General features: G+C 40.5%; 1 protein-coding gene across 1 annotated transcript in view; it reads left to right on the top strand.

Moving 5' to 3' along the window:
• abca12 (ATP-binding cassette, sub-family A (ABC1), member 12) overlaps positions 1–27,586 on the top strand; it is an 84,836-nt gene that overhangs the window by 30,516 nt on the left and 26,734 nt on the right. The window contains exons 30-54 of the mRNA XM_073473149.1: positions 402–569; positions 777–994; positions 3,038–3,976; positions 4,340–4,446; positions 5,624–5,730; positions 8,737–8,936; positions 9,324–9,400; positions 10,228–10,355; positions 11,504–11,674; positions 13,847–14,011; positions 14,159–14,354; positions 14,631–14,770; positions 15,389–15,508; positions 15,672–15,762; positions 16,156–16,335; positions 17,190–17,520; positions 18,409–18,523; positions 18,766–19,095; positions 20,110–20,179; positions 20,287–20,421; positions 21,800–21,961; positions 22,185–22,368; positions 22,965–23,183; positions 23,989–24,185; positions 26,304–26,461. Of these exons, the coding sequence (XP_073329250.1) occupies positions 402–569; positions 777–994; positions 3,038–3,976; positions 4,340–4,446; positions 5,624–5,730; positions 8,737–8,936; positions 9,324–9,400; positions 10,228–10,355; positions 11,504–11,674; positions 13,847–14,011; positions 14,159–14,354; positions 14,631–14,770; positions 15,389–15,508; positions 15,672–15,762; positions 16,156–16,335; positions 17,190–17,520; positions 18,409–18,523; positions 18,766–19,095; positions 20,110–20,179; positions 20,287–20,421; positions 21,800–21,961; positions 22,185–22,368; positions 22,965–23,183; positions 23,989–24,185; positions 26,304–26,461 (4,908 nt within the window). The remainder of the gene's footprint in view (positions 1–401; positions 570–776; positions 995–3,037; positions 3,977–4,339; positions 4,447–5,623; positions 5,731–8,736; positions 8,937–9,323; positions 9,401–10,227; positions 10,356–11,503; positions 11,675–13,846; positions 14,012–14,158; positions 14,355–14,630; positions 14,771–15,388; positions 15,509–15,671; positions 15,763–16,155; positions 16,336–17,189; positions 17,521–18,408; positions 18,524–18,765; positions 19,096–20,109; positions 20,180–20,286; positions 20,422–21,799; positions 21,962–22,184; positions 22,369–22,964; positions 23,184–23,988; positions 24,186–26,303; positions 26,462–27,586) is intronic.

A 27,586-nucleotide genomic window follows, 5' to 3' on the forward strand; every position in this document is an offset into this window, starting at 1 on the left:
TTGTCTTGTGTATATCTTGGAGGGAACCTTGTCACCGCCTGTCAGAGATGCCTGCTGTGGCAGAAAGCTGAAAAACAGTGTCAACTGTTGATGACACATTTTACACCTGTACATTGTGTGTGCTTATACATGTACAGTATGTGCAGGTGTGTACCTAGGTGTGTACTTAGTGTACCTAGGTACGTAAGTCTGTGAGAAACCATGATACCTGTGTGACACTTCTGCCCTTTCTTTTCTTCTCTGTAAACTGCATGAACAGAGAGATTATGTTGTTGGACTTCGTGCCTTTGCTTTTTGTCTCTCAGACACTTTGTTCTATTTCCAGCTCTGTCTCGCTAACTGAACTGGTTTCCTCTGAACAATGCACGTGAAACACAATCAGTAAACTCTTTACCCTCCAGGCTAATGGCACATTGACGTGCAGTGAAGTTCTCCAAATATGGGAGCCAATAAGAGAGGCAGTGGGGTTAAGCCAAGACGCCATGGCTATGTGGTGCAACATCAGCCTGCAGCCTGTTTTTGAGGCCTACGATGCATCTCAAAGTGTCTACGCTCACATGAACATGAGTGTGAGTAAAAGCTTAACAAATTAAATAGGAGATTCACACTACACTTTGAACATATTTCTCAAAACTGACTTAAAATTTTAAATGGGTGTTAAAAATAACCACTTTTCAGGTGCAATTATCAGTTTCACCACTTGGTGGCAGTGTTGACACACAGAGAAAGCTGCCACTTTGCTAACAATCCATCTCTGCTCTGTGGTGTCTTTACAGCACATGGGTGTGCGACCAATGACTGTGAACGCCACAGCTGCAAGGATTGTCAAGACTGTACAGTCTCTCTACCAAGTCAACATTAACAACACGCTCATGACAGAGCAGTTCATCATGGCTTTCTGCAGCCAGCTCACTAAACTAACAGGCCAGCCTCTGAACCCTGAGGCACAGCATCGCTGGCTCAAACAGCTCCAGGCCATGCAGCTGCAACACAGGTGACTATTTACAGCTACAATCAGATTATGTCATTGCTAACATGATGCGCCCTTGTCAAAATTTAAGATGCTTAAAATGAAACTGTAAAAAACTGAAAATACAAGGCATGTAAAAAGTAGTAAATTAAACTAAATTATTAAGTGGATATTGATGATGCATGACATTAAATTAACATGCTAAACTCTCAAAACCTATATGTAAAAAAACATCAGTTTGTTGCGTCAGTACATTTGAATGAAACAGCAACAGCTTCTATGTAACTTTCAAAAGTCACATAAGGAGAAATCCATCATACAATACTTTTGTTCCCAAGTAGGAGCCTTAGTAGATCAGACAGACCAGGCCACACTGAAGCCACAGGATATGAGGACAGTGCAGTACAAGCATATCAAAAACAAAACCCACTGAACATCAAAGTCTCATCGTATTTATCAGTATGTTATCTGTAGAAATGTTCTTTACTTTCCACTTAATTGCATCTCTACATTGATCCATCCTCACCTATAGATGATCTCACCACTCCATTTGTTGTTACACCATTATCCCCAATGCACCAGGAGGGCCAATTTGACTCATACATAATTACACAGGGAATTGGAGTGATCACATTTGCATTCAACTTGATGAATTTAATGCGAGTGTTTCCTAAAAACAGGCAGACCCACTCAGATAACTTAACCATGATTCAGCTAGCCGAGACATCCTCTTAAAATTGATTTCCCTTTATATGCCAGCTGCAATAATGGGCCGGGCATGGTGATAAGGATCACATTCTGCATATCGCTAGGAATCAATCAGGTCTGACTACATGAGTTATAGATCATTGATCACAGTGGAAAGACTCCAGAGTCTATTATGGAAGAAAAAATGGGAAAACTGTGCAAGAGAGTGTGAGGGAAGATGATGAAGAAATATTACTACCGGTTAAACGAGAGAAATTAGACTTCTATGGAATCAGTGTATTGAGGAAATGAATCAAAAACATGGTTTGCATCAGGGCTACAACTAACTGTTAGTGGCTCATTGATACTTGATGCAGATACCGATATTAGGGAGGGAGAAATTCTGATACTGATATATCTGCCGATATATACACATTTTTACAATGATCCTTCAAATGTGGTTATCAAACACTTGCGACAAAGACAACATGTTACAAAGGCAGGATATTTTACAGTTTAACAATGAACTATTGTTTAAAATGACAGTATATCTTTGATCGACCAATAATCTGTTGTTATATCAGCCGGACGCTACTAATGGTTATTTTCATAATCAATTAAAGGGTGACTCAACAAATTTTACACATTGAAGTCAAGTGTGTATACAAGTCTTGAGAAGTATGACTGCATATGTGAAAAAAGTAGTTTAAAACCTTTTGTGGCTCCAGAGGAAGCCGCATGTAATCTGATAAATTACCTCCAGTGATGTCACTCAGTGGCGAAGTTGCATTGTGGGTAATGTAGGCACAAGATTTTGAAGGGTAGTGCATGGACTCGAGATATCGCCTTTTTTATTCCACATAATCTTCTTCCTTTTCAAAACCTGGTGCCTGCATTACCCACAATGCAACTTTCCTCTACTTTTTTCATATATGCAGTAGTACTCCCCAGGACCTGTAAACACACTTTCATGTGTAAAATACCCTTTAGTCTACCAGTTATTTTTTACAATCAATAAATCATCATTTAGTCAACAAAAAGTTGAGGAAAAAAACCTGAAAAGTGCTCATCACAATTTCCCAGAGCTGTCCAACCAACAGTCCAAAACCCAAAAACTCTTCACTTACTGTCATAAATGACAAAGAAAAGCAGCAAATCTTTACATTTAAGCAAATGTTTAACTTTGCGTGAAAAATGACTTAAACAATGACTATGATAACTATCAAAGCAGCTCAGCTTCTCTCGATCGACTGACCTATCAATCAACGATCATTACAGCTCTAGTTTGCATTGCATGAAAGACTCTGTTGAGAATTAGTCCTTACTCTGTTTGACGAGGCTTTATCCATGGAATGAACTTGACATTTATTTTTTCCTCAGTTTGTCATCCCTGAAAATGCTCACAGATGAGCTGCTCGAAGTGGCCCCATTCCTAGAACTTTACATTAAAGCTATGGAGAAAGCACTGAATCACATCCTCAAAAACTACGATCTCACTGAAGATAGCAGCTTACCCCAGAAGCTCTTCGAGGAAGCAGCAATGATATACCTCTCCTCTGCGAACATCCCCTCGAACATGTTCTCCATGATGTGGGGAAACTTTTCTGGACTTGATGAAATATCTGTTACTGGCATGATGAGGGAAGCTGTTAAACTGATGATGGACATGGAGATACTTGGCAGTGAGTCTATGGTTTACCAAGCCTTGGAGGAATTTCTGGCATCCAATCACACAAACTTTATTGTGCAGAAGGTGATCGCGATGACTGAATGGTTGGGAACCACCCAAGCATCTGGACTGGACCTGCTGACTCAGGCTCTGCCCAAAATCTTGGACATCCTCAGGCCTCTGCTGTCTGTCTTGTCCGAGATGGGTATGGACATGGGAGCAAGCGTGGAGCTGTTTGAAGACTTAGCTGGAAACACACTTGCGATGCTGAGGCAGTTGGTAAGCACCGGTGGTCTCCTGAGCCCCATGGACGACCATCTGAGTAAGCAGGAAATGACGGCTGGTAACCATACAGTGAGAAGCAGACATAGACGCGAATCCCCAATCATGCCAATGAGGAACCCCATGGACGACTTCATAGACCTGTTCTACATTGACTACCCCGCCATGTTCAAAGCCATCTCTGTCCCTCCGACCACGGCAGAGATAATGGAGACAGTCCACGTGTTCGTTGCCAATCCTGATCTGGAAGTTGTGGTGAAAGGAGCTACAAGAGGCATGCCGTGGGGCTTGAACGCCTCTCGAGAAGAGACCGTTGATGCTGGCCTTGGGATGCTCTCCTTCCTCACTCTACCTGCTGCAGTTCAGATGTAAGTCTTGGAAAGCACTTTTTTTAACTTCAGATATATAAATTCCCTGCAGCATCTTAAATGTCCTATTTGTAAGAGTCTTATTCCTAACTCTTATTCAGAAACTGACACTTTGGGTTCTCCAACTTGGCAAATACTGACGCTTTGGGATAGCGACCAACAATCCAGAAGCGTCGATATTTGATGAGTTGGGACACCCAACACCTCAGTACTTGAGGAGTTGGGAATGAGACTCAAAAAAATCAACTTTTCTTACAAATAGAACCTTTAAAACAACTGCTTTGAATCTTTATTTGCCTTGTTTTTATACTGTTATGTTGCTCTGGTGGTGAGCATTTCATAAGCTTGTTCAATCCTCCCCAGGTCATCAATGGATCTCCTCATGAATTCTGCTGCCTTGCTTCCAGACAGCTTTCCATTCTCCTCAATGATTAAGAAAATCACAAAAGCTGTTGCCAATGAGTCACAAGGTAACTTAAAAGTTCAGATCCTCTTTCTCTCTGACTCAGTCTGGACAGTTAGAGGCTTCTTGGACCAAGGGCAGCTTCATTATAAGAAGTGTGCACTCATTAGTTAAATGGAGAAGCCCCAAATGAATGATGTTAGTTTCTTCCAATTAACTTTACCGACTGACTCCTCTGTGAATTCCCTCCCACTCATGCTGTACTGTAGAGCTCCCACTGATGCTACAGCTTGTGTTTACATACCTGCTGTGACAGTATGTATGTATAAGTACTGTCTGCCAGCCTGTGCCATTAAACAGTGACACCTCATGGAAGAGCCACCTTTTAATTTGACCTTCATCGCTGTTTTGGGACCATGGGAAGACCATAAAACGTTTTGCTAATGCTGTTGTTGTTGTGTACGTGATTATAGCGCGGCATAATTCATTCTGGAGATATGAGGAATAAGACTTCACATCAGCTTAGCTTGAGTTCCCAAAGAGCCCAAGGCCATATGGCCCTTCTCCAGAAGAAAGCCACTCAGCACCTTTTTAAATCTCATTAGCAAAGTAGAATTCAATCACTTATCCCGTCCGCCCTCGCTAAACGTCTCCCCTCGCACTCACACAAGTGGACATCTATGACCTCGTTTTAATTGGCGTCTGTGCTTGTGTGATAATGTTTTCGGTGCACAGAATCACTTTGTAAGCAGCGGCGGCGGCTTCACTCCTCCGAAACCCCACTCATATTCTTCACACACACACAAACCCACAGTGAACTGTTGTAATTGCAAAGGCCTCTAGGTGTTGAGCACCCTGAGATTAAACATCACCATTGTCTAATTTTGGCCTAATTAAATATTCTGTCATCACATCTTGTTGCCTGAGGTGGCGCCTTTCTTAGGGCTTGTCAGATGTGTTTTAATGCACGACAGCATCTACTGCTGCTGGCCCCTCTGGCCCCATCAGTCCTGCACAGGGCTTCACTTTAAGCACATCATTTGCTGCTCGCTGCCTGACGACGGTGCCCCGTAATGGTGCGAGTCGTAATGAAGCCCAGTGGGATGTCATGTTATTCTGTCACCTTACAGACCTTATTGCACTCTTTTCCCATTCCCATCCCATCTTCCTGTCTAACTCTAATAACCTCTCGCTTACCCTCATTTTTTTTCACCTCTCCTTCGCTGTCCCCTCCCTCCCCACAGAGAACCTGATCCTCATGCAAAGCACCATCGGAACAGTCACGGAGCTCTTCAAGATCAACCTGACAGACCCGCAATTCACAAAGCAACTTGGCCTCCTGAGAACCCAGGTCTCTCCATTGACCCTGCCCTTCTCACACATTCATCATTCATCATAATTGGAAAAAGAGTACTTCAGAATGTCTGAAAACACTGTTGGGGTTCATTATGTGTTTTAATAAGCACATTTATAATTAGAAGTACAGTAGTTGATATTGCAGAGCTGATAAAGCACGTCACTAATGTTGTCAAGGCTTAGTGCTCTAAAAGTGTCCCTGCAGTGTTATTCTTATAACAATGTGCTGTTTGAAAGTGGGCGACTCAATTTCTTAAAGTCAGCTGTCAAATTGGAGCAAAATAAATCTGCAACACAGACATGAATAGGCAACAAAAACAACACTGCTGATTAGACTTTGGTAACAGTTCGAGCAAAATGGGTTTTTGCAGGTTGACAGAGGTGGTGATATTCTTTTGATTAAATGCCAGAAGCTGTTATTTGTTGCCTGTGCCAAAATAAACTGCAAATCATAAATCAGTAAAATATTCAATAAAAAGATGACAAAAGTTTTGCTCAGACCTGAAGGCAAAGGCTGAAAGACATAAATATCACCGGTACAAATCCCAGGTTCCTTCGATTCTGTAGTCCAAAAATGAACCATAGTAAAGAACTGCCAAGCCACATTGGATGTAGGGAGGCAATGATTATATATATATACAGTTGTCCTCAAAATTATTCATACCCTTGCTAATTTTTGTGATTTTCTATTTTTGTGATGAAATGACTGCATTTTTTCAAGTTTGTTTATGAGGTATACGTGACCAACAAGTGAAAGAATGACAACAATACACAATTCAAGAAATTCTTCATTTCAGGGGTATTTTATTCATGGATTCCCAAAAAATGCCATGTTCAAAATTATTCATACCCCTGACAATACCTCAACAAAAATCTTTGTCCTATGGTTATTTCAAAATGTTACAATGGAATAAATACCATTAACATTGTTAAACAAATGTTAAACACTGATTTAAAAAAATAGCATCTTTCCAGAAGAGTATAAATAGAGGAAAAGTGTTCTGGTCATTCTCAATTTCTGGTCATCATGGTCAAGAAGAAGGAGCTCAGTGAAGACCTACGTCGACGTCTTGTGCGTGCCCACAGTGAAGGAAAGGGTTACAAGGCCATTTCAAAGCAGTATGATGTCCCTGTGGCAACCGTCCAGAGCATAATTAACAAGTACAAGAAATTCAATACTGTTAAAAACCTCAGCGGGCGTGGCAGGAAGCGTAAGGTGTCCCCTAAACTTGCCAGGAAAATATGCCGAGAGGTCAACAACAACCCCCAGACCACAACCAAGGCCCTAATTGAAACGCTTGACCAGGCAGGGACAAAGGTCTCACGGTCCACCATTGAGCGAGTCTTGCACAGAGGAGGTCTCCATGGACATAGGCCTCGGAAGACGCCGCTGCTCAGGAGGAAACATGTGCAGGCTCACCTGGCCTTTGCTAGAGGTCATTTGAAGCAAGATCCCAGCTTTTGGTCAACCATCCTGTGGTCTGATGAGACCAAGTTGGAGTTATTTGGCCATATGGATGCTCAATATGTCTGGAGGAAGAAAGGCGAAGCATATAAACCAAAGAACACTGTGCCCACAGTCAAGTACGGTGGTGGAAGCATAATGCTATGGGGATGCTTCTCTTCCAGTGGCACAGGGAACCTAGTCAAGGTCCAAGGAATAATGAAAAAGGAAGATTACATCAGGATCCTTGATGAAAACGTGAAGGAATCTGCTGAGAAACTACAGCTTGGCCACAACTGGACGTACCAGCAAGACAATGATCCCAAACACACTGCCAGGGTAGTGAAGAAATGGTTCAAGGACAATGATGTCAACGTCCTAGAATGGCCAAGTCAGAGTCCTGACCTGAATCCCATCGAGAACTTGTGGCATCACTTGAAGACCAGAGTGGTGGCTAGGAAACCGACCAACCTGACCCTGCTTGAGGCTTTCGCAAAGGAGGAATGGGCAAACATCCCACAGGAGACATGCAGGAAGCTTGTGGACACATACAAGAATCGTCTCAAAGCAGTCATAAAAAACAAAGGCTATGCTATTGACTATTAAAGAAAGACATTGGACTAGGGTATGAATAATTTTGAACATGGCATTTTTTGGGAATCCTTGAATAAAATACCCCTGAAATGAAGAATTTCTTGAATTGTGTATTGTTGTCATTCTTTCACTTGTTGGTCACGTATAACTCATAAACAAACTTGAAAAAATGCAGTCATTTCATCACAAAAATAGAAAATCACAAAAATTAGCAAGGGTATGAATAATTTTGAGGACGACTGTATATATATATATATGTATGTATATATATTTTTTATTTTTTTTGTTAGGTCAAAGTGCACACAGTGTTTCAGTAAAAGTGAAAGAAAGAAATTAAAAAGTTATCTTATGCAGTTGTTATGGCCTTGAGGGGATTACATGTTTCTTTGGGATTCTTTTGACACATTTATATTTAATTCCCTACCAACTCAGAATTATTTTAAAGCAACATTATGTAAATTTTGTACCTTAAAATAGCAGCTTCAAAATCATGTTAATGGTACAGCTTCCTGTCATAGGATGAATGGTGTCTCTGTCCCAGCCACTCTGGCTCCCTATCACTTGTTTCTGCACTATGCAACTTCAGTGAGAGGGTAGGATCACAGTGTTAGGATAGAAAATAACATACGGTGCAGGAAGAAGCAAAAAATCTGGAGGGCTTATTTGAAGCCTCCACCTAAATAATGTTATGATGTCACAAAGTTGTAGAAAACACATAATTAACATACAGAAAATAATATGAATACATAAAAACGATGGTTAACTAATAATTACAAAATATATACAGTAACAACAACAATAACATTGATATTATGAACTAAAAACAGAACATTTGAATATATGATGTTAGTAGTACAGTACATGTATGCATGTGAGTGTGTGTTGGGCATGCAACACTTTGGAGAAGATGTTTGATGGTGAGATTTAGACAGAAATGGTGCTGACGTGACTGATTTGTTGTAGGTGTGCACCTTGGAGGACACAGAGACTGTGCGTCTGTTGATGGGGGCCCTCTCCATGGAGCCTGGTCAGCTCTGTCACATTTTTCTACCCAGCATGCAGACCTTGGTTGAGAGTCTGGCAATGAACATGACCTCTGTGATCGACGCCATCTTTGTGGCCGTCATCGGAGACCCCATCACCTACAATGTCAAGTCAACCTGGTACAGCACTGTCTTCATCCTTTTTGTACAGAGGACGCCGTGTCGCACCATCGTCTACATCTATACCTCAGTTTTTCCATTTGTCTTGTTTGCTAAATAGTATCACAGAGAGGTTGCACTTTACAGAGCTCACCTCACAGGATTTGAGGGTATGTAAGTCTGCAAAATCAGACAGTTACCTCTCGTTGCCATCTGGGTCCAATAAGCACAGTTTTTCAACTCAGCCATTTAGCCTGCAGGATGCCTTGAAGCATTAAACTTTTTTGAATGAAGGCAAAGCTTCTTTTAAAGTAACATTATTTATATTTCCAGACTGAAGTGCTTTTATCTGTTTGTGTTTCTGTGTGTGTGTGTGTACTTTGCATGCATGCGTGTATGTGATTACAGGACCTCTGTGTTGACACAAGATTTGAACGTCAACATGAACAACCTGAGATCTCTCAATATTAACATCACCTCACCGGGTAAGACGTTTCTCTGTATCAGAACTGTAACTGTATTTTTATCACAATATGTTGTGAGACATTTCTGCATCATTGCTGTTTTATAATAGACCTACGAGATATTTCCCTCATTTCTGCGTTTTATACTTTACAGATTGTACTTTTCACAGCTGATTTTGTTGTCTTGTGTGCGAATTCTTGGCTGGCAGAAAAACAAAACATTGTTATACCCATAATTATATATAGAGTATAAATTTTAAACAACTAAATATATGTAAATGTGGGTTAAAAAGACATATGTATTGTTATAAGCTTTGTAAGTTTAAGTTAAAGTAAGTTTTGAATTCTAATTTAGGGCTGTGGTCACTTCAGCTGCCTGCTGTGCTATCAGTAGAAAAAAGCAGATCACAAACCTTGTTTCCATAACAACAGACTGCTCATTTCAGCTCACCCGGTGCTCACTGACTTGTGTCTGATGCCACATTATCTAACAATAATAACTTATTACAGCGGCCAATTTCTCCAATGTCACTTTGTCTATAATTGTTTTTCCTTGTAAACATTAAACTAGTGTCTTCGTCACTGTGATTGGCTCGCTGAGGACACTTTTTCAGATTCTGAAGATGCCATAATAGCAGTCAGGAACTGTAATCGTGATGCAGTAATATATTATCAGATGAATTTACATGACACCTTGACAGGAATGACAGGAAGCAAAAACAATTCTTGGGTGATTTTAAAGGCTGTTTTTGTTTAGTTTCCACCTTTATAGAAGTGAAACTAGGCACACTGGTTGTATATATCAATGTTGTAATAAAAAGCACTTCCTTCACTTAATTCCCCAGGAGCTGTGACAGTCGGAGAGATGCTGAGGAATAAAACAGCCTTCCTTGTGGATGCTCAGCGACACACGGACTTTGATTTAGCTGATCTCGACCTCCTGATGAAAACCACTCTACCAAACAACAATTTAGTGGTAAGCCATCAGTACTGTACTCACATACAGTATATAAAGTGTGCAAGAAAACATTTAATCACAACCTCACTAAATTTGGAGACTCAGTTTACAGCTCAGGGTCTGCAATGTTGCAGAGGAATTATGCTGCTATATTCCTCAGCAAATAAGCGCCGTGTTGTTATAACTCAAGGTTTCCAGAACTGTTAGTCTGTTCGATAGATGTATTTTCTTGAGGAGAAGTATTTCTATACTAGGGGTGGGACAATATATTGATTGAGATATGATTATCGATAGGCTGTCTCCAAATATCGGTATTTTTATTAAAACATGCAGCACATTGGAATAATGGCACACATTAAACTGGACTAAGATGCATTGTTTATTTCAAATTCTGTGAAACTGACACCACAATGCAGTGAATAAATACATAATTCCTGCAGTTTGCATTTTTAGGGGCATTTTGTTTTCTACAGTTAGATCATTTGGTGATTGTCTTGCAATATATTGATTATCGCAGAATCTCTGTATCGTATCGATCATTATCGTGGGCAATGTATCGTGAATCGTATCATGAGTCACTCTGTGATTCCCACCCCTGCTCAAAACTGTGCCATATTTCTAGTGGTGGAAGAAATACTCATATCTTTTACTAACAGTAGCAATACTACAGTGTGAAAATAGTCAGTTACAAGCAAAAGCTCTGTATTGCTTAATGCCCCACACAGTGTTTTTTACTGTTTAAAGGTTAAAGCTCTTTCTCAGATAGAAAATGGGGATCATATTTAGGTAACTTTTGTACCTTAAAATAACAGCTTCAAACTCATGTTGATGGTACAGTATCTTGTAATAGGATGAATGGTGTCTCTGTTTCAGCCACTCCGCCCCTCCTATCACTTGTTTCTGCTCTATGTAGCTTCAGTGAGAGGGTAGGATCACAGCATTACATACATGTTTACTTCAACATACAAGTTTTCAACACATAACACTGTTATGACGTAATGAGGTTTGTTTGTAGTATCTACATTACGTCTGACAAATTGTCACAGACCTGGATTTGTATTTACGACAGTGGTGGGGCACCAAATCGAAACTGTGGGGGAGGGGGCGCCAAATCACGCCAAAGTTGCTTTAACTGTTTCCACACTCCTTTAATGCTTTTGAAACAGATCCTGTCCTGGTTGGTCAACCTGCGTTACTGCGACTCCACAGCATCCACGGACATGAACGAGACAGATGCGGCCATCTCAAAGATGTTCTGCTCCATGTCCCCTGAACAGTGGTACAGTCTCTCACTGCTGATGACTCGCCATGTCAACGTGGAGAAACTGGTGTACAGAGTAAGGCTGAATTGAGATAGAGTTTTTTTGTCAAAAGAAAAAATAACATTCTACACTTTCTTCTTTTATCTTCGATTGGAAAAAAACCCCCAGAGAATGTGAGAGTTTGGTGATTGCACACAGTCAGTAATGACTGAATGGACAAAGAAATCGTTTCTGTTGGGCAGCTGGAAAACATGTTTGATGCTACCGTGTGCTTGTTTGAGGAAGATGTAAGTCAGAGAGAAATTCGTTGTTTTGGTCCAAGAAAATATTTGTTCTCCAGATGAAGCTCTCGCACGCATTCAAAAAAATGCATTCTATAATTGATGTTTTTGATTGATCTAAGAAAACAAACACTGTCATTTCCAAAAGAACTCCAACAGACCATCTGTATTTGGAGATGAGACTTCTAGAACATGTGCAGGTGTAGAACAGATTTACCTGTTTCCAATCTTTATTTATACTTCAGAGATCACTGAGGGGTAACTTTCATATGCAATGAGTCGAAACAAATCAAAGAAATGGAAAAAACGAGGAGATATACTGACAAAGAAAAGGCAGCCTTACAATTGGCTTGTAAAAAACATTAAGACTAATGTTTTACATCGGATGATTTAATAAAACACACATTATGAAAATGTAATATAACATACAGTTATATAAAAGCCCTGAAGCTTTGTAATTAAACATTTTAATTAATCAAATGTTAAATGCAAATAGAGTTATGTAAAGTAGTTATGATTAAAATAATTGAATGTTGATGAAAATACAGTTATTCAAAACATTACAAGTAGAGGTTAGGTTCAAATTTCTAAAATGGCCACAAGGTGTAAAAGTACTGATTTTAACAAAGTGCTTTGTAATTGTCCTCTTCTATTTCAAATGCAAAATAACCTCAATGTAACCAAAATGGCAGTTTTTGTTATCTTCATCCTGGGCCATTTAAGAGTGGAAAGATTACCTGATACAACTCAAACAGTAACAGGTGTGCTGTGTTGTGTTGAAACTCTTTAGTATCTGCGACTCTAAATTACTTACTATACTATATTTTAGAGACGTAGTAGGAAGTTTGCAGCAAAACAGGCCTCAAGATGTTTGCTATGTAATCAGCACCAAACGATGGGTATACAAAGCTGGTGGGCGTAGTGTAGCAGTTAGCTGCTCAAGAGGCTGATATTTCCTTTAGCAGTCGTTGAAGGCCAAACAAAAGCTAAAAGTAGATTCAGTTACGATTAACATTCTTCAACTGTTTGCTGACAGGTTAGCCTTGTCAGCTGCAAGGTGATATTATGCCAGTGTGCTTATTTCAGCTTGTTTCAGGCAAAAAAATCAGTTGATTAAAGTTTACCAATTACCAGTGGAGGTATAGAGCAGACACAGGAGGGGAAGAACGGTAGCCTGTAAGAGCTTGCTATTTATATTCATCATTGGCATTTTGAGGTGAATGGTTTTTATTTGTTTGTTTCATTGTTGATTATCTAATATGTCCTAAAACGGTTTCACAGAACTCTTTACTTGATAGCCACCTGGTACTGGTAAAAAAAATTAAAAAAATAAGGCTATATATAGTCTCAGGCCGAGGTATTGAGAGTGATTTTTCCAGATTTTAGAGAAAATGTTGGAAAGACATCTTTAGGTGCTTTGTTCGAATTTAATGGAGGTAATGTTTCCTGTAAATGTCGCTCTACTCTAAAAGTGTGCACGATTCAAATAAGAACTTACAACCATTGACCAGCAGATATCGACTATGGTTAATAGCCTCTGAAGTAATTGAGAAAAAGACATATGTGACTGCCTAATATATAAGCTGTATAGCTATATATAGCCTTGACTGAATCAACCAAATGATTTTAATCTAGTCAGAGAGAGAGAATAAAGTGACAGCAAGGACAGAGAGGAAAATAGTGAATGCAGTATACTCAAAAGTATGAAACTATGGCTTTTCAATGGTGTGAAACTTTTGAGAGATATTCTAAGGATGGCATTTTTTATTTTGAGCAAGAGCCTTCACTGATTAATCATTTCAATCAATTCAAACCTATCTAAAAAAAAGAAAGAAAAAAAGACCTACACGATAGAACAAGACTCTGCTCTTTGGAAATGCACTTGTTAAATTGAATTAAATCTAGAGTCATCGTGAGGAAAATAAAACTATAGGAACATGTTTGAATGGCTCTCCCTTTATTTCAGATGGTGTTGTCTGAAGAATTGCAGAGCTTGGTGGGAGTCATGCTTCAGATGGCCAAGGTTATCACCAACATGATGAACAAGTTTCTTCCTGCCATTGGTCAGCTGCAAGGCTACCTGCTCTCCATGAACGACCTCAACCTGGTGTCAAACAACGAATTTAACGAAGTGTGTAGTCTTCACTACTCTACAGTGCTTTACATTCCGTGTCTTCCTGTTTTTTTTCTGTCTGTGTGATCACAATTCTTACACCTAACCAAAAATAACACCTAACCAAAATAAGTACTACAAGTTTCTATCTCCGTTTTTCCCCAGATGACAAGAGGACAGAGGGCCAGCATCTCTAGCAAAGCTACATTCGTCACCCTCTCTCGAGCGCTGTGCAGGCACGGTATCCTGGCCCTGTTTGGAATCTCCAAACTCCCCATCGTGTCGGACTCTAACCCCTCCGTCAAAGAAGAGCAACAGAGGGAGGAGATGATTGAGAGGTTCAAGATTCCACGAAATGCCAGTATGTTGGGAGGACAGATTTGTGACTGTTTCTTGGGAATGTATGGGCTTGTCGATGCAGTAAACAAGTTGTAAAGCAGTAAGAGACTTATTCATCGTTGGTTTTGGTCTTTTCATGGGATTTGTTGCAAAAAAACCAGCCTCATCCTGTAAGCTCTAAAATGATGCTCAAACTGTCTAAATATTTGGACAAAAGAAACTAAATCTGAAAAATGTTTGTTGGCCAAATTAAACATTTCACCCCTGTAAATACTGTGTGTCTTCTCTCCTTGTTTAGCTCCCTTCTGTAAGAACATGTACCTGGACATGGTCAACACCACAGGTGGAGCCATCGCCTGGGCTTTCCTCAAACCGATGCTGATGGGACAAATTCTGTACACCCCTGACACACCTGTCACCAGGGCCATCATGGAGAAGGTATGCAGTACATAAAGCATAAATGAACACATGCACACACACAAGATGAATGATTAATTATTACTGACATAAAGCCAACAAACTACTCCACCATGTACAGGTTTGCCGGCTAAGCTAGTTGAATAATTTACTCACCTGTCTGCTCGCTGTGAAAATGATCAGAACTGTTCTGTTTTTTTGGATTTGTTTCTTTTGTTTTTCAGCTCAAGCATGTGACAGTTAGCTTGTCTCAGGGTTCACACCTTCATGAACTTCATCTAAATCCCCTGAAATCCGTCATCTGACTCTGTTTCTGTCTATTTCTGCCTCTTCTAGGCGATAGTTGCCTGTTTAGTCTTCATGCCATGTAGTAAACAAGAACTACAGAGTTTCAGGGATGTATGCACATATTTGTATGCGCCACCATCTTCTGCTGTGGTTCTATTTTGAGCAATTTTGACTTTGTTTCTAGCATACTGCTGCCTTCACAGACTCGAACAGCCACACACACACACACACACACACACACACACACACACACACACACACACACACACAGACACAAACACTGCAGGTTATGACATCTTGCTGATACCCAGCTGTTTCACCTGTTCTCGCCCTTGTCCTATCCTTGTCCAGGCCAATGCGACCTTGCAAGAGTTTGCAAATCTGGGGAAGTATTCCGAGGAGTGGATCGACTCCTCCGAATACGTCCTTAACTCGGCCCAACTACTCAGCCACACACTGCCGATGCTGCAGGTACGAACACTCACAGCCTTCTGTTGCATATCTGATTATTCTAGCCGGCTCGCCGTCATCTGAAAGTTTGGAGATAAACTTTGCAGTGGTCTTCAACGAGTTTCGGCAGCTGAATCTTGATGTTGTGCATTGTCTCTTCCACTTTCCCTCCTCTCCTTGTCAGAATTCCCTCGGCAATTCCTTTGTGAAGAACTTCATTGAGATGCAGACAGACATCAATGTCGGCAAAATGAAGGAGACGCTCAGCAGCTTCTGTGAGTGAGCATTTGAAGGTCTTACTTTCTGTAAGCCGCGGATACCAGGCTTACCTTTCTATTCCACCCTCACCTATTGCCTGTAAAATACTCGGGCTTTCAGAAAACGTGACTGCTTCATAGGTTTACAGGAAGCATGTCAACATGAATTTCCCCGGGCTTCTCTCCTTGATGTGATTATGAATGTCTGACTTTGACATGCAGGTATTTAATTAGGCTACCTTGTATTGTCAGACCATATTTCTATCTTAATTAACATGACATAATAGGGCATGGCACTCAACAGACACAACAAATGTCGTTATCTTTTTGATTCTTGGATTTACAGCAATCAGCTTACAGCTTAAACTACACTAAACCATGCAATTAAATTCCTATTTCTTTCTTTTAAAGCTAACGTGACGGAGATGCTGGAGAAGAACAAGCACATCCTGAAACAGATCACCACCTTGTCCACCCTGATGGTCGACCTCTCCTCCTGTATCAAGTTTGACCGCTACCGCGGTTACGACTCTGCCGATCAGCTCGACGACACAGCTCATAAATTAGCCAAAAACCGTGATCTCTACGCAAGTGAGTAAATATTGGGCCAACCAGAAAGTCAGCTTTGTCAAAAGGCCAATGGGATTTTTCCATTTAATCATAGATTATTGCAGAAAAGTAAACTCTGTTAGGACTTTAAAGAAGCTACACCACGGATGCATGACTTCAACTCATTGACTGTATATAAAGATCGATGAATGGCCAGCTCCCCAAAAGTGAAGCCAAACCATCTTGATCACCCACAAGTGGCTGGCTGCAGGAAACGCACAAAATGCCAGTTTCTACATAATGTTGCTTTAACTATCAATTGTTAAGTCTACAAGATGGGAAGTTTGAGTTAGAACAGTTTATAAGTAAAGGCGGACTTGTGAGTTTCTGTGTTCTGCATGATGACGTTTAACGTCCCCGACAACCTCTTCTTCGGCTTCTTTATAATGATATTTAATGGCTTCAAAATTCACATGTAGGGTATTTACTGATGTATTTTATGTTGTAGAACAAATGTTAACATCTCTTAAGCTTGTGTTAACCACAGACTTAGTAAAACATTTCAAAAAACCAATTGACTTTGAGACGAGGGAACTGAAAGTGCCAAAATACAAATTTATTTCCAGGCTTTAGGACTCATTCCTGCAGCACTCCTTTGAATAATCTTTTTCCACACATTAGAGGACTCCAACCCATTTTTATATCCAGCTAGGTTGTTACTTTGCTTTCCATTATGCAGTGCTACTTCTTCTGAAGTTGTATCTGTTTAAAGAGGAAAGTTTCTTGCTTGCTTGTGACCGAGCCTTACATGAGATCTGACTCAACAACAGCTTATCTGGGGCGGGGAATGAATTTTGTAAACTGAATGTGGTGAAATGTTGCAATCTGTCTTTAAGGTGTCATCTTCAAGCTTCCCAAAGACGAAGACTCCTCATCCAGGAAGCGTCAGGCCAGGTCTTCCTCTTCCACGTCCTCCCTGCCTCCCAAAGTCAGCTACACTATCCGCATGCACATGGACAACGTTATGCGTACCGACAGAGTCCGGAACCCTTATTTTGTGAAGGACAACCACATCTCGAGCAGCCTGACGATGCGCTACAACCGGGGCTTTGTCTACCTGCAGGAGAACATTGATCGGGCTATCATCGAGACCCAGACTGGACAGAGAGTCACAGAGCCGGCCGTCCAGCTGCAGCCCTTCCCCTATCCGTGCCACCTCCGGGATGAGTGAGTCCCACACATACACACACATACAGTATGAACATGCTCCCATATGGATGCATGCGTAGAAACATGAAAGGATGCACAGGGCCTCTCCGAGGGGACATACGACCATTGATGTGGAATAATGCATGCTCTCTCATTATTCATTTGCCACTTGGGACTGACAGTAAGTAGTCATTCACAGGAGCCTTTCACTGTGTAATTGGCTCCGTACCATGTGCATGAATATTCACCATTATTGTGCATACATTTTTTAAGTCCATATACACACATACGCTGAAACGACCTTCAGGCCTTTAATAACCATCCATAAAGAACGGCACTCATGTCTGTAGTATATATCCGAATCCAACATGGGTTTGGCATTTACTTGTGCATCAATACTCTTCGTTGTTTTCCAATAAATCATGCTTGAACGTTATGTTTGTGCTTGCCCTCGAGTGTGTCTCAAGACAGTGCTGATATCTCATGTAAGAAGCACCAGCGGGGCCACTGTCGCCGGCTCCACCAACGATAAGATATGATGATCCTCGCCTCGCCATCGTTCTGATTTATTACTCAACAACACATTTTCTGACATGATAGCTGTGAAATATAGCTGTGTAGTATGAAAAACAGCAAGCGCTAAATTCCTATGTGTCGGGCTGCAGATACGATTAGGTGAAAAAAATCCCAAATAAAACAAAGAGGCATTTATTTTGCGTAAATAATATGAGGATCAGGGCACAGCTGTCAAAAATCTCTTCAATATTGCTCTTCCACTCTCTGCATCTCCGTCTCTGACAAGCCCGTGACTGAATGATAGGCCTTTTCATGTGCTGTTGTTGACAGTGATTGGATGTTAGATTTTCTGGAAATTTGACTGACAGTTGGCACCTCTGTATTCCCCAGGTATCTGGAGGCCATCTCTTTTGTCTTCCCGCTCATGCTGATGATGGCCTGGGTTCTGTTTGTGGCTGATTTTGTGAAGAAACTGGTGCACGAGAGAGAGCTGAGGCTGCACGAGGTAATATTTTCTTTCACTTGAAACATGATCAGACCCGTCATTGTATTCCTGCAGTGAACACTAACTTCTTGCTTACCAAGATGCCCTGTAATGATACTGTCTTTTCTCTTTTCTTTTCTCTGAGCTTTGAACACAGCAACAAATGTTGAATTGACTTCTGACCTCCATGTTTCTTCTCTGTTGTAACATAAGCACCACTGGAAAGCAAGCACAGCTTTTGTTTTTTTCTCTCTCTCCCACAGTACATGAAAATGATGGGAGTCAACCCGCTCAGCCACTTTTTTGCTTGGTTCTTCGAGTGCGCCACCTACCTCGTCTTGACCATCATCATCCTCACGTTGATCCTGAAGCACGGCGGCATCCTGCCCCACAGTGACGGCTTCCTGCTTTTCTTGTACCTCTGCGACTATGGTTTGAGCATCCTGGCCTTCAGTTACCTGGTCAGCTCCTTCTTCGACAAGACCTACATCGCCGGGCTCAGTGGCAGCCTCATTTACATCCTCTGCTTCTTCCCCTTCATTGTGGTCATGGCGGTAGAAACGAAGCTCACCTTTTCCCAGAAGAGCCTCCTGGTGAGGAACCTCTTCTGTCATGACTCACATGGTGTTATATGTATGATATAATATAAAAGCTGTGGTTGGTAACACTGGCAAGAGCAAGCTAGATTTCTAAAGTATCCTACTGAAAAAAATCCATCCAAGCTACTCTGCCTGTCTACATCCACTAGCTTTTCTACTCTTAAATACATAGATGAAGAACTCTATTTAAAGGTGCTATACGTAAGAATTGGCCACCTTGAATTCATAATCCCAACAGATAGAGGCAGCATATCACCAGGGTAGCTGCTAACTGCTGATTACTGTATTCTGTTTCTACATCTATATATGTTTATATCCTTAACTGTAGCTACTGTAAGCTTGTTAGCTCAGTTAGCTGTGCAGCTAGCGGGACTAGCAGACATTTTTTTGTCAGAGCAATTTATTAATTGTGTCGGGTTTAGATTTTCTACAAATATAATTTATAAAATAATTTACCACCTCTAGCTTCAAATTTGCGAATAATTAAATTGGCTCTGGAGGTACAATGCAATTTCATTATTTCACAATAAATCTGAATAAACAGGGCCTCTGGTTGTTTACTCTTGTAAGATTTTATTTTTATTTTTTGGTTTGACAATAAGTATAGTAAGCAGTGGAGTGGAGGGTGCACTGACAGCTTACACTTGTTTCTGTTTGCAGAACAGAGTTTTCCCCCTCTCTTATGCTGACATAAATTGTGCTCATTCAGTAACACATCTTTATTTCTCTGAAAGTACGCTGCACGACGATCAATGGTTGTAGGTCAAACATTTCATTTTTTATTTGACATAACATCACTGTGTACATCTGAAGCCTTGTTTGCCTTGAACAAAACTCTTCATATCACGTTGGGAAAGTATCACTTCAGTAACTTGCACGAAGTTGTCAAGAGCTCAGAAGAGAGGAATTTCTGAAAGGCATTGTGTAAAAAAAAGAAGATATATTTTACCCTTTTTTTGTGGCTTTGGTTTCTGTATTGTGTCTAATTTGTCTCTCGTTTTCCTCCAGGGTTTGTTTTCCCCGACCTGTTTCAGTCATGCCAGTCAATATGTCTCTCGCTACGAGGCCCAGGGAGAAGGTACACACATGTAGACAATTGATTTTCATAACACAAGATCTTTTTGACTAAAGCTACTTTCGTCAACGGGAAGCTAAATAAAAGGTTTCTTCCATTCACTTTTTCAGGTATTCATTGGAGCAACTCATACACCTCGCCCATTTCTGGAGACACAGCCTCGTTCGGTTGGCTCTGCTGGCTGATGCTCATCGACTCCATCCTTTACTTCATCATCGGGGCTTACATCCGCAAGGTTTTCCCAGGTAACCTGTAAAATCAGAGTCTTTAAAATTAAGCAGGTTAGTCTTACTCATATAATCCTGATATGTTTTTCCCCTCAAGCTTTATTTATCATTCGTCATTGACAGGTAGGAATGCAAAAACAAAGGACATAGGCATCATGACAACATACTGTATAAAGCATACGGTGCATAGTTTTTCTCACAGTTAGACGTTACATTTATCAAGGCACAGTGACACAAGGTAAATGTTTTATAACAAGGAAAAGGTGAAAGAAAAAAAAAAATAACATAACAGGGACAGCAGGTAGTACAATCAGATTTCTCTGAAGATGTCTTGAAGCATACTGACTGTATCAGCACAAACTATCTGATAGACTCAAAGTATTTCTTAAATTCCATCCTGAAGGATTCAAACGATGGGCGAGACTTGGCTGTATGGATGTGAAACTTCACTACTAGAATTATTAAGTTGACAGTTTTGTTTACATAGTGTAATATTACATCTTTGGCTTCTTATTTAACTTTATAGTTGGTTTGGATTCCTGATGCATACTGACTGTCTCATAAAACAGATTAATGATTGTTTCTTCTTTATCTTTACAGAACTCACATTTAACACACCTTGATTTATTAGTGGGATAAATGTTATGCACAACTTTAAAGTGAACTTCATTTAATTTGTTGGGGATAACAAATGTATATAGCAGAAGCCAAAGCAGTCCAGATACGAAGAATATATCCACATTTTCCACTTTTGCTAGTCTAACAGAGTAGTCGGTCTTCTTTTTCATGCCGGTTGCAGTCAGCAGTATTAGCATTAGCACAACAATATTAACATTAGCATTGAAGTAAACTAAGCAATTTAAATCATTTTTTTAATTATGATTACAGTGTTAATCTCACCCTACCTGAAGCAAATACAGCAGTTTACAATTTTCTTGGTAATCTTACCTCTAATTTAAAGTTGAAGAAATTACAAATACTGAGATACTTTTTTGATACCACATGTTTAAAATGATATGAAATCAGCATTTGGTAGAAATGAAAGTAAACTCAAGCATACCCAAGTGAGTAAACTATATAAAAAAAACAGATCTGTTATTGGATTTTCAACCCAAGGCTGCACAGATGCTAATATTATAAAAATGTTTTGTAATGTCTTCTGTTGCTTTCTCTCTGCCAGCACTGTGTGCAGGTAGTTCATTTAAAAAAAGAATCAAAATGCTTCTATTTTGGGAGCCTAGGGCTTTCATCTCTTTCTACTGTGGTATTGAAACTATTATCAAGTCTGTTTTGTACTGGCATTGTTTCAAAGTTTAATATTCTGATATCGGGACAACTTTAGTCCAAAACTGTTCCATGTCTTCATGAGAAGTCTTTGCTCTTCTTCATCCTGCAGGAAACTACGGCATCCCTGCCCCATGGTACTTCCCCTTCAAAGCCTCCTTCTGGGCTGACATGTGCTGTTGCATTAAGTCTAACTTTAAGGCGGGCAGAGGACTCCTCTTCACCAACATTATGCAGAAAAACCAGCCTGTCTTCTCCGACGACAAGGGGAAAGGTACAGAAGTAAAACGACATTGTAGTATCTTGGGGCAGATAACCAAAAGCGATGCTGTCTCCTCTGTTTTGTTGTGTTTTGTAACATGTCCTCCCTTTTGTGTTCTTTCATTTTTTTGATCCAGACACCTCACTAGACTTATATATGCCCCTCGCCCTTCATTTTATTCCTGTCCCCCGTTAGCTTGATTTACAGGTTGCTTCTGTCTCTGTGTTTCTCTCAGGTCAGAGCAGTCTTTCCTCTCAGGCCGGTGAGGACTTCTCAGAGCTCCCAGTAGGCGTTGCCCTCCATGGTCTCAGCAAGATGTACGGCGACAGAGTGGCTATTCAAAACCTAAATGTGTCCTTCTACGAGGGCCATGTCACCTCACTGCTTGGTCACAACGGAGCCGGCAAGACCACCACCATGTATGTGCAGCACACTATTGTTTCTGTTTTCACAGTATCAGCATGTCCTAAGATGAATACACACGCATTTCGACCATTCATAGGCTGTATGTGGTGTCTTTTAAATTTGATTTGTGCATCCCTTTAATCATCTCAATGGCCTGCTGCTGACAGGGAGATTGTTTTGTCCAAATCTGGCACAGCAAATGCAGCGTGGTAGAGATTAGCCTGACGGTTCTTCATCAACCGGAGCACTTACATTTACATTTTAAATGTGACTAATTCTGCTGATGCTGTTATTCAGAGAAACGCACAATGAATGCAGCAGCAGAATAAGATTCAAAAACATCCAATACCAGGAAGGGATTTCTTGTCCTATATTGTTCCTGGGACCAATAAATCATAATTTAAAAGGAAGGTGCTGCGGGTAAAGTACAAAAACAAGCTAATGGGAGAAAAACAAAGGACATTTACAACATTTTATACCCCAGGTAGCAAATAGGAGCAAAAGTAATTGATTTATAGCTTTTTCCACATTATGAACCATAAAATAACCAAAAAACTAAGATGATAATAAATGATCCTACATGAACTGTTAACCCATGCCTTGTGCTTAGGTCTCTCCTGACTGGCCTATATGCCCCATCTTCGGGCGCCATTGAGGTTTACGGCAGAGACATGCAGATGAACATCGATGATGTCCGCAAAGAGCTGGGGGTGTGCATGCAATACGACGTCCTCTTTGACCACATGACCGCCAAGGAGCACCTGCTGCTGTACGGCCAGATCAAGGCGCCACACTGGTCACGCAGGGAACTGAGCGAACAAATCCGCACGTGAGTGATCGATCATCAAGTACAGGGAACATGCTGAATATCATAATGTACTCAATCATAATGCACTTTGTCTTAAACATGATGTCAGGGGTTCTGAATGATGTAGCAGTGCCAGTACCAAAACGTACATATCTTGAAGTAAACATGTATGTAATGCTGTGATCCTACCATCTCGCTGAAGTTACATAGTGCAGAAACAAATGATAGTGGGGCAGAGAGGCTGAGACAGAGACATCATTCAGCCTATTACAAGACACTGTACCATCACAATGATTTTGAAGCTGTTGTTTTAAGAAAAAAAGTTGCATCATGTTGCTTTAAATGCCACCCTTGGGCATCTCAGGAGCTCTGAAATGTATCAGACGTTGTCATTGAATGCAGGTTGAGAACCCTGTTCTCTGGGAAAATTAGAAGAATGTATTTTCCAATATCAAGTTCACATTATCCATAATCATTTTTTAAATTTTATTTCTTGTTATTCATTTGTGTCTTTTTGGAAAATCTTATGGGAGCAAGTGCCAGAAAATATTTTTTTCATTCTATGGCATCATTAAGCTGTAGCTTGAACTCCTAGTTGCATCATGAGACAATTTTTTGTGGGTTACTGCATGACAAGAGAAGCAATAATAAGCCTGAACCTTAAGGCAAAAAACTGTACCTCTCCTCTAGTTTCCTGTTGCTCAGAACCTCCCACTGGGTAACTGATGGAACTGTGGCTCAGAAACCGTGTAGCAATGCATAGAAAAAGTATGTTAACATGCGTTCCATGTTTAATGCTTTTCATTCTCTCCTACTCCCCTACCAGGATCCTAGAGGAGACAGGCATGTACGCTCACAGACACAAGCGGGTGGGCACCCTGTCGGGCGGCATGAAGCGCAAGCTGTCAATCTCCATCGCCTTCATAGGGGGCTCTCGCTTGGTGGTTCTGGATGAACCCACCACAGGAGTCGATCCCTGCTCCAGGCGTAGCATCTGGGACATTGTTATCCAGCACAAGAAAAGTGAGTCTCTCAGAAGCACACACACAATGAGCACACACAAGCATTCCTGTTAATTTGTTTCTACAAACTCTCAACTGAACTCAGATCTACAGCTAGTACTATGATTACTGCTACCACTAATGATACTAACAATAAGGAGAAGAACAGGTGGAAATAGCAAAATAACACAAGAGATTAGAACAAACAGGCAAACTCTAATTTTACCTCACGTGGAGTCCCGCAAGGGTCGATACTTTGCCCGACTTTGTTTAGTTTGCATCTGCTACACCATGGCCATCTTATCCTTTACTTCAGCAGTGTGTGAAAATGGTAAAATCTGGATTCTTTGCACTGCTGCTGTGCTCGAATCAAAGACTTAATAGTCTCTAAATTCATAAAACTGAATTATGTAAAAACTGAAATTCTGGCAATTGGTCCTGATCATATATTTAACAGTATGATACACACACACACACACACACACACACACACACACACACACACACACACACACACACACACACACACACACACACACACACACACACAACCTTGGACTGCTGACAACTAAATATTTGACCATAAGTTCAGAAATATTTAGATAAATCAGAAGTATTTGCAGTACAACCTGTGCTTTTCAAAAACTTAGTGGAGCAATTTATTCACACCTTAATTTCCTCTCATCTCGACTGCTGCGATTCATTATTTACTTGCCTCAATTATGCAGCAATTATCCATCTAAAGTTGGTGCATAATGCAGCAGCAAGGCTCCTGACAAACACGAGGTGCAGAGAGCATATCTCACCAGCTCTGGCTGAATTACACTGTTCCCTGTTTGTTTAGAATTCAATTCCACGATTTTGTTGATTGCTTTTTAAGACACCAAGCAAATGTTGAGAAAGGTTCGACAGTCAAGACGTAAGACAAAGGGGCTTCATTCTTTTGTGGAACAAACTCCCCCTCGCCGTCTGATTAAATCAGCTGAGTCTCTGTCACATTTTAAAAAGCTTTTAAAATCTACCTGTATTAGCTGGGAGTTTTATAACTTGTTGCTTAAATGGTTTTATGCAAAGGTGGGACGTAACGAAGTAGAAATATGAAAAGTATCTCTCTGAAGGACACTGCATTGACGAAGTACTTTGTTACTGCAATGACCTTTAGAGGGATACTTTTTACTTTATACTTTGAGTACATTTCATAGCCTCTTTTACATGAGTAAAGAAGTTGAATCAGTACTTCTTATTTTACCAGAGTCTTGAGTATCTGTACTTCTACTTGAGTAAGGAATGTGTGTACTTTTGCCACCTCTGACACCCAGTTAGTATGCTATATTAGAAGCAACTCAGCTTAAGGGGATTCCATGCAGACTTAAACTTATATTATAAATGTGTGGCTAATCATATTCACCCTGTCAATTGTGGAATACAATCAGGAATGCAAACATTTATTTTATTACTAGTCTTGTACAAAAACACTCAAATTCAAAGTGCAAAGTCTCACATGGCACTGACAACCTAAACTCTTACTCTTGTGTTTTCCACTGAATATGCCTCCAACTCCCTATTTCCTGAGACGGAACAGGAACGAGCAGTGAACCTGGAGCTGACCCTGGAGGGCTTCCCCCCTCTCAGGCTTCTAACTTTAAATTCAGCATATAGTTAGTCTAAAAGGCATCCAGAAGTTTCTTTTTTCTTCTTCTGGCTCTATCAGAGTAGCAGCAGTAATGGCAGGGAGACTGCTAAATGTCATCTATTTGTAGATGTAGAAAATATCCTGTGTAATTGGCCATGTCTCAGATGTTAGGGAGATTTTGGTGCCAGGGGAATCTATTTCAAAATAAACTTTATGCAACGCTTGCTGTTTGTGCGCCTGATTCTCTAATGATTTGTATGTGCATCACACAGCTTGTGTATAGCTTTTGTCTTTGTGATGTCTGGTTTTTGGTTGTTTACTTGGATGTGTGTATGTCTGCCTGTCTGCAGCTACACTTAAAAGGCCATCTTTGATAGGAAAATAAGGACTACTATCCAACTCCAACTATCGCTTCTGTGATGTTGATTTGAGTTATAGTTATGGGTTAAGGGATGGTATAATAATGCATGCACAAATTATACATATTGCTTCATATGTGTCTGTCAGATCGCACAATCATCATGTCCACCCACCACCTGGATGAGGCTGAAGTACTGAGTGACCGCATCGCCTTCCTGGAGAGAGGAGGATTGAAATGCTGTGGATCCCCCCTCTACCTGAAAGACAAGCTGGGCCAAGGCTACAAACTGACTCTCACCAAGAAGGTATTTATCCTCACAGGCATCCTGTGTTTTTGACTTCCACAACATGAAATCATTATTAGACTGAGATGACATGACAACATTTTAGCATGAGTGAATCAAGTTGAGTGATTACAGGCCACAATCTTTATCTCCGAAGTGAGTGAGTAACAGCATATCTCTGATGCATTTTACTCAGACTTTCTAGTACAGTGACACATCTTATACTATTCGCAGCCCGCATGAATCGTCACATTTCAGAGCACATTATTATGGATGAGCTGGCCTGTTCATGCGTAAATAAGTCTTAGGTTTTATTTCTGCCACATTGGACACTAGAGTTGCGCATAATACATATTGCAGCAGTTTGACTTGGATCGGATAAATTGAAAAACTGCTAAATGGGCTAAATCCAACACAAATAATGCTCTGCCGAATACTAAGAACTGGCTCATACTTTATTTCAGCATGCTATAGCTCCAACTGCTTTCCTTATTTAGCAATTTAAAGTCCTTTTTTTAGTCCTTTTTTTCTTTTCTTGCTAAATGATAAGTTTCCTACCAGCCCATAGCATCCTACATGCCAGTTACATATTTTGGTCTGTATTTTGGCTGTTCTCACATCTTTTTCAGCTTGTATCAAACGTCTTATTAATGTAGTGCTCAATCTTTTTAGTTAAGGCAGAAAACCTCAGGCAAAATGTGTTGCCAGTTTCCTTATCTCATCCTTCAAAGCTTTGTCAGATGACTTGTAACTTGTTTGGATAATATATTGACGAAAAGCTGTAACAACATTTTTTAACAAACAGCCTGTCCGCACAGGAGGTATTCCAGCTGTGTTTTTGAGTCTGATGCAACAGATGCAAAGTTATTTCAAACTCCAAAAATGCCCTATCTCGCACTGTTAAAGAAAGTGAGGAAAGATTCCTGGATCAGCACCAAAAGTTTCCTGGGCTGAGACACATCCTCCATCCAGGTTTCGTGGAAATTCATTCACTAGCTTTTGTGTAATCCTGCTGACAAACCAACCACCCAACAAACAAATGAACACGGGTGAAAATATACCATCCTCTGCGAAGGGTAACAATACAGCCGCCTCACAGGCTGCATAACTGCTAATGCTAAGTGTACATAAATGCGACACAAAGCA

The sequence above is a fragment of the Pagrus major genome, chromosome 9 (assembly GCF_040436345.1).
Source record: "Pagrus major chromosome 9, Pma_NU_1.0".
Classification (NCBI taxonomy): domain Eukaryota; kingdom Metazoa; phylum Chordata; class Actinopteri; order Spariformes; family Sparidae; genus Pagrus; species Pagrus major.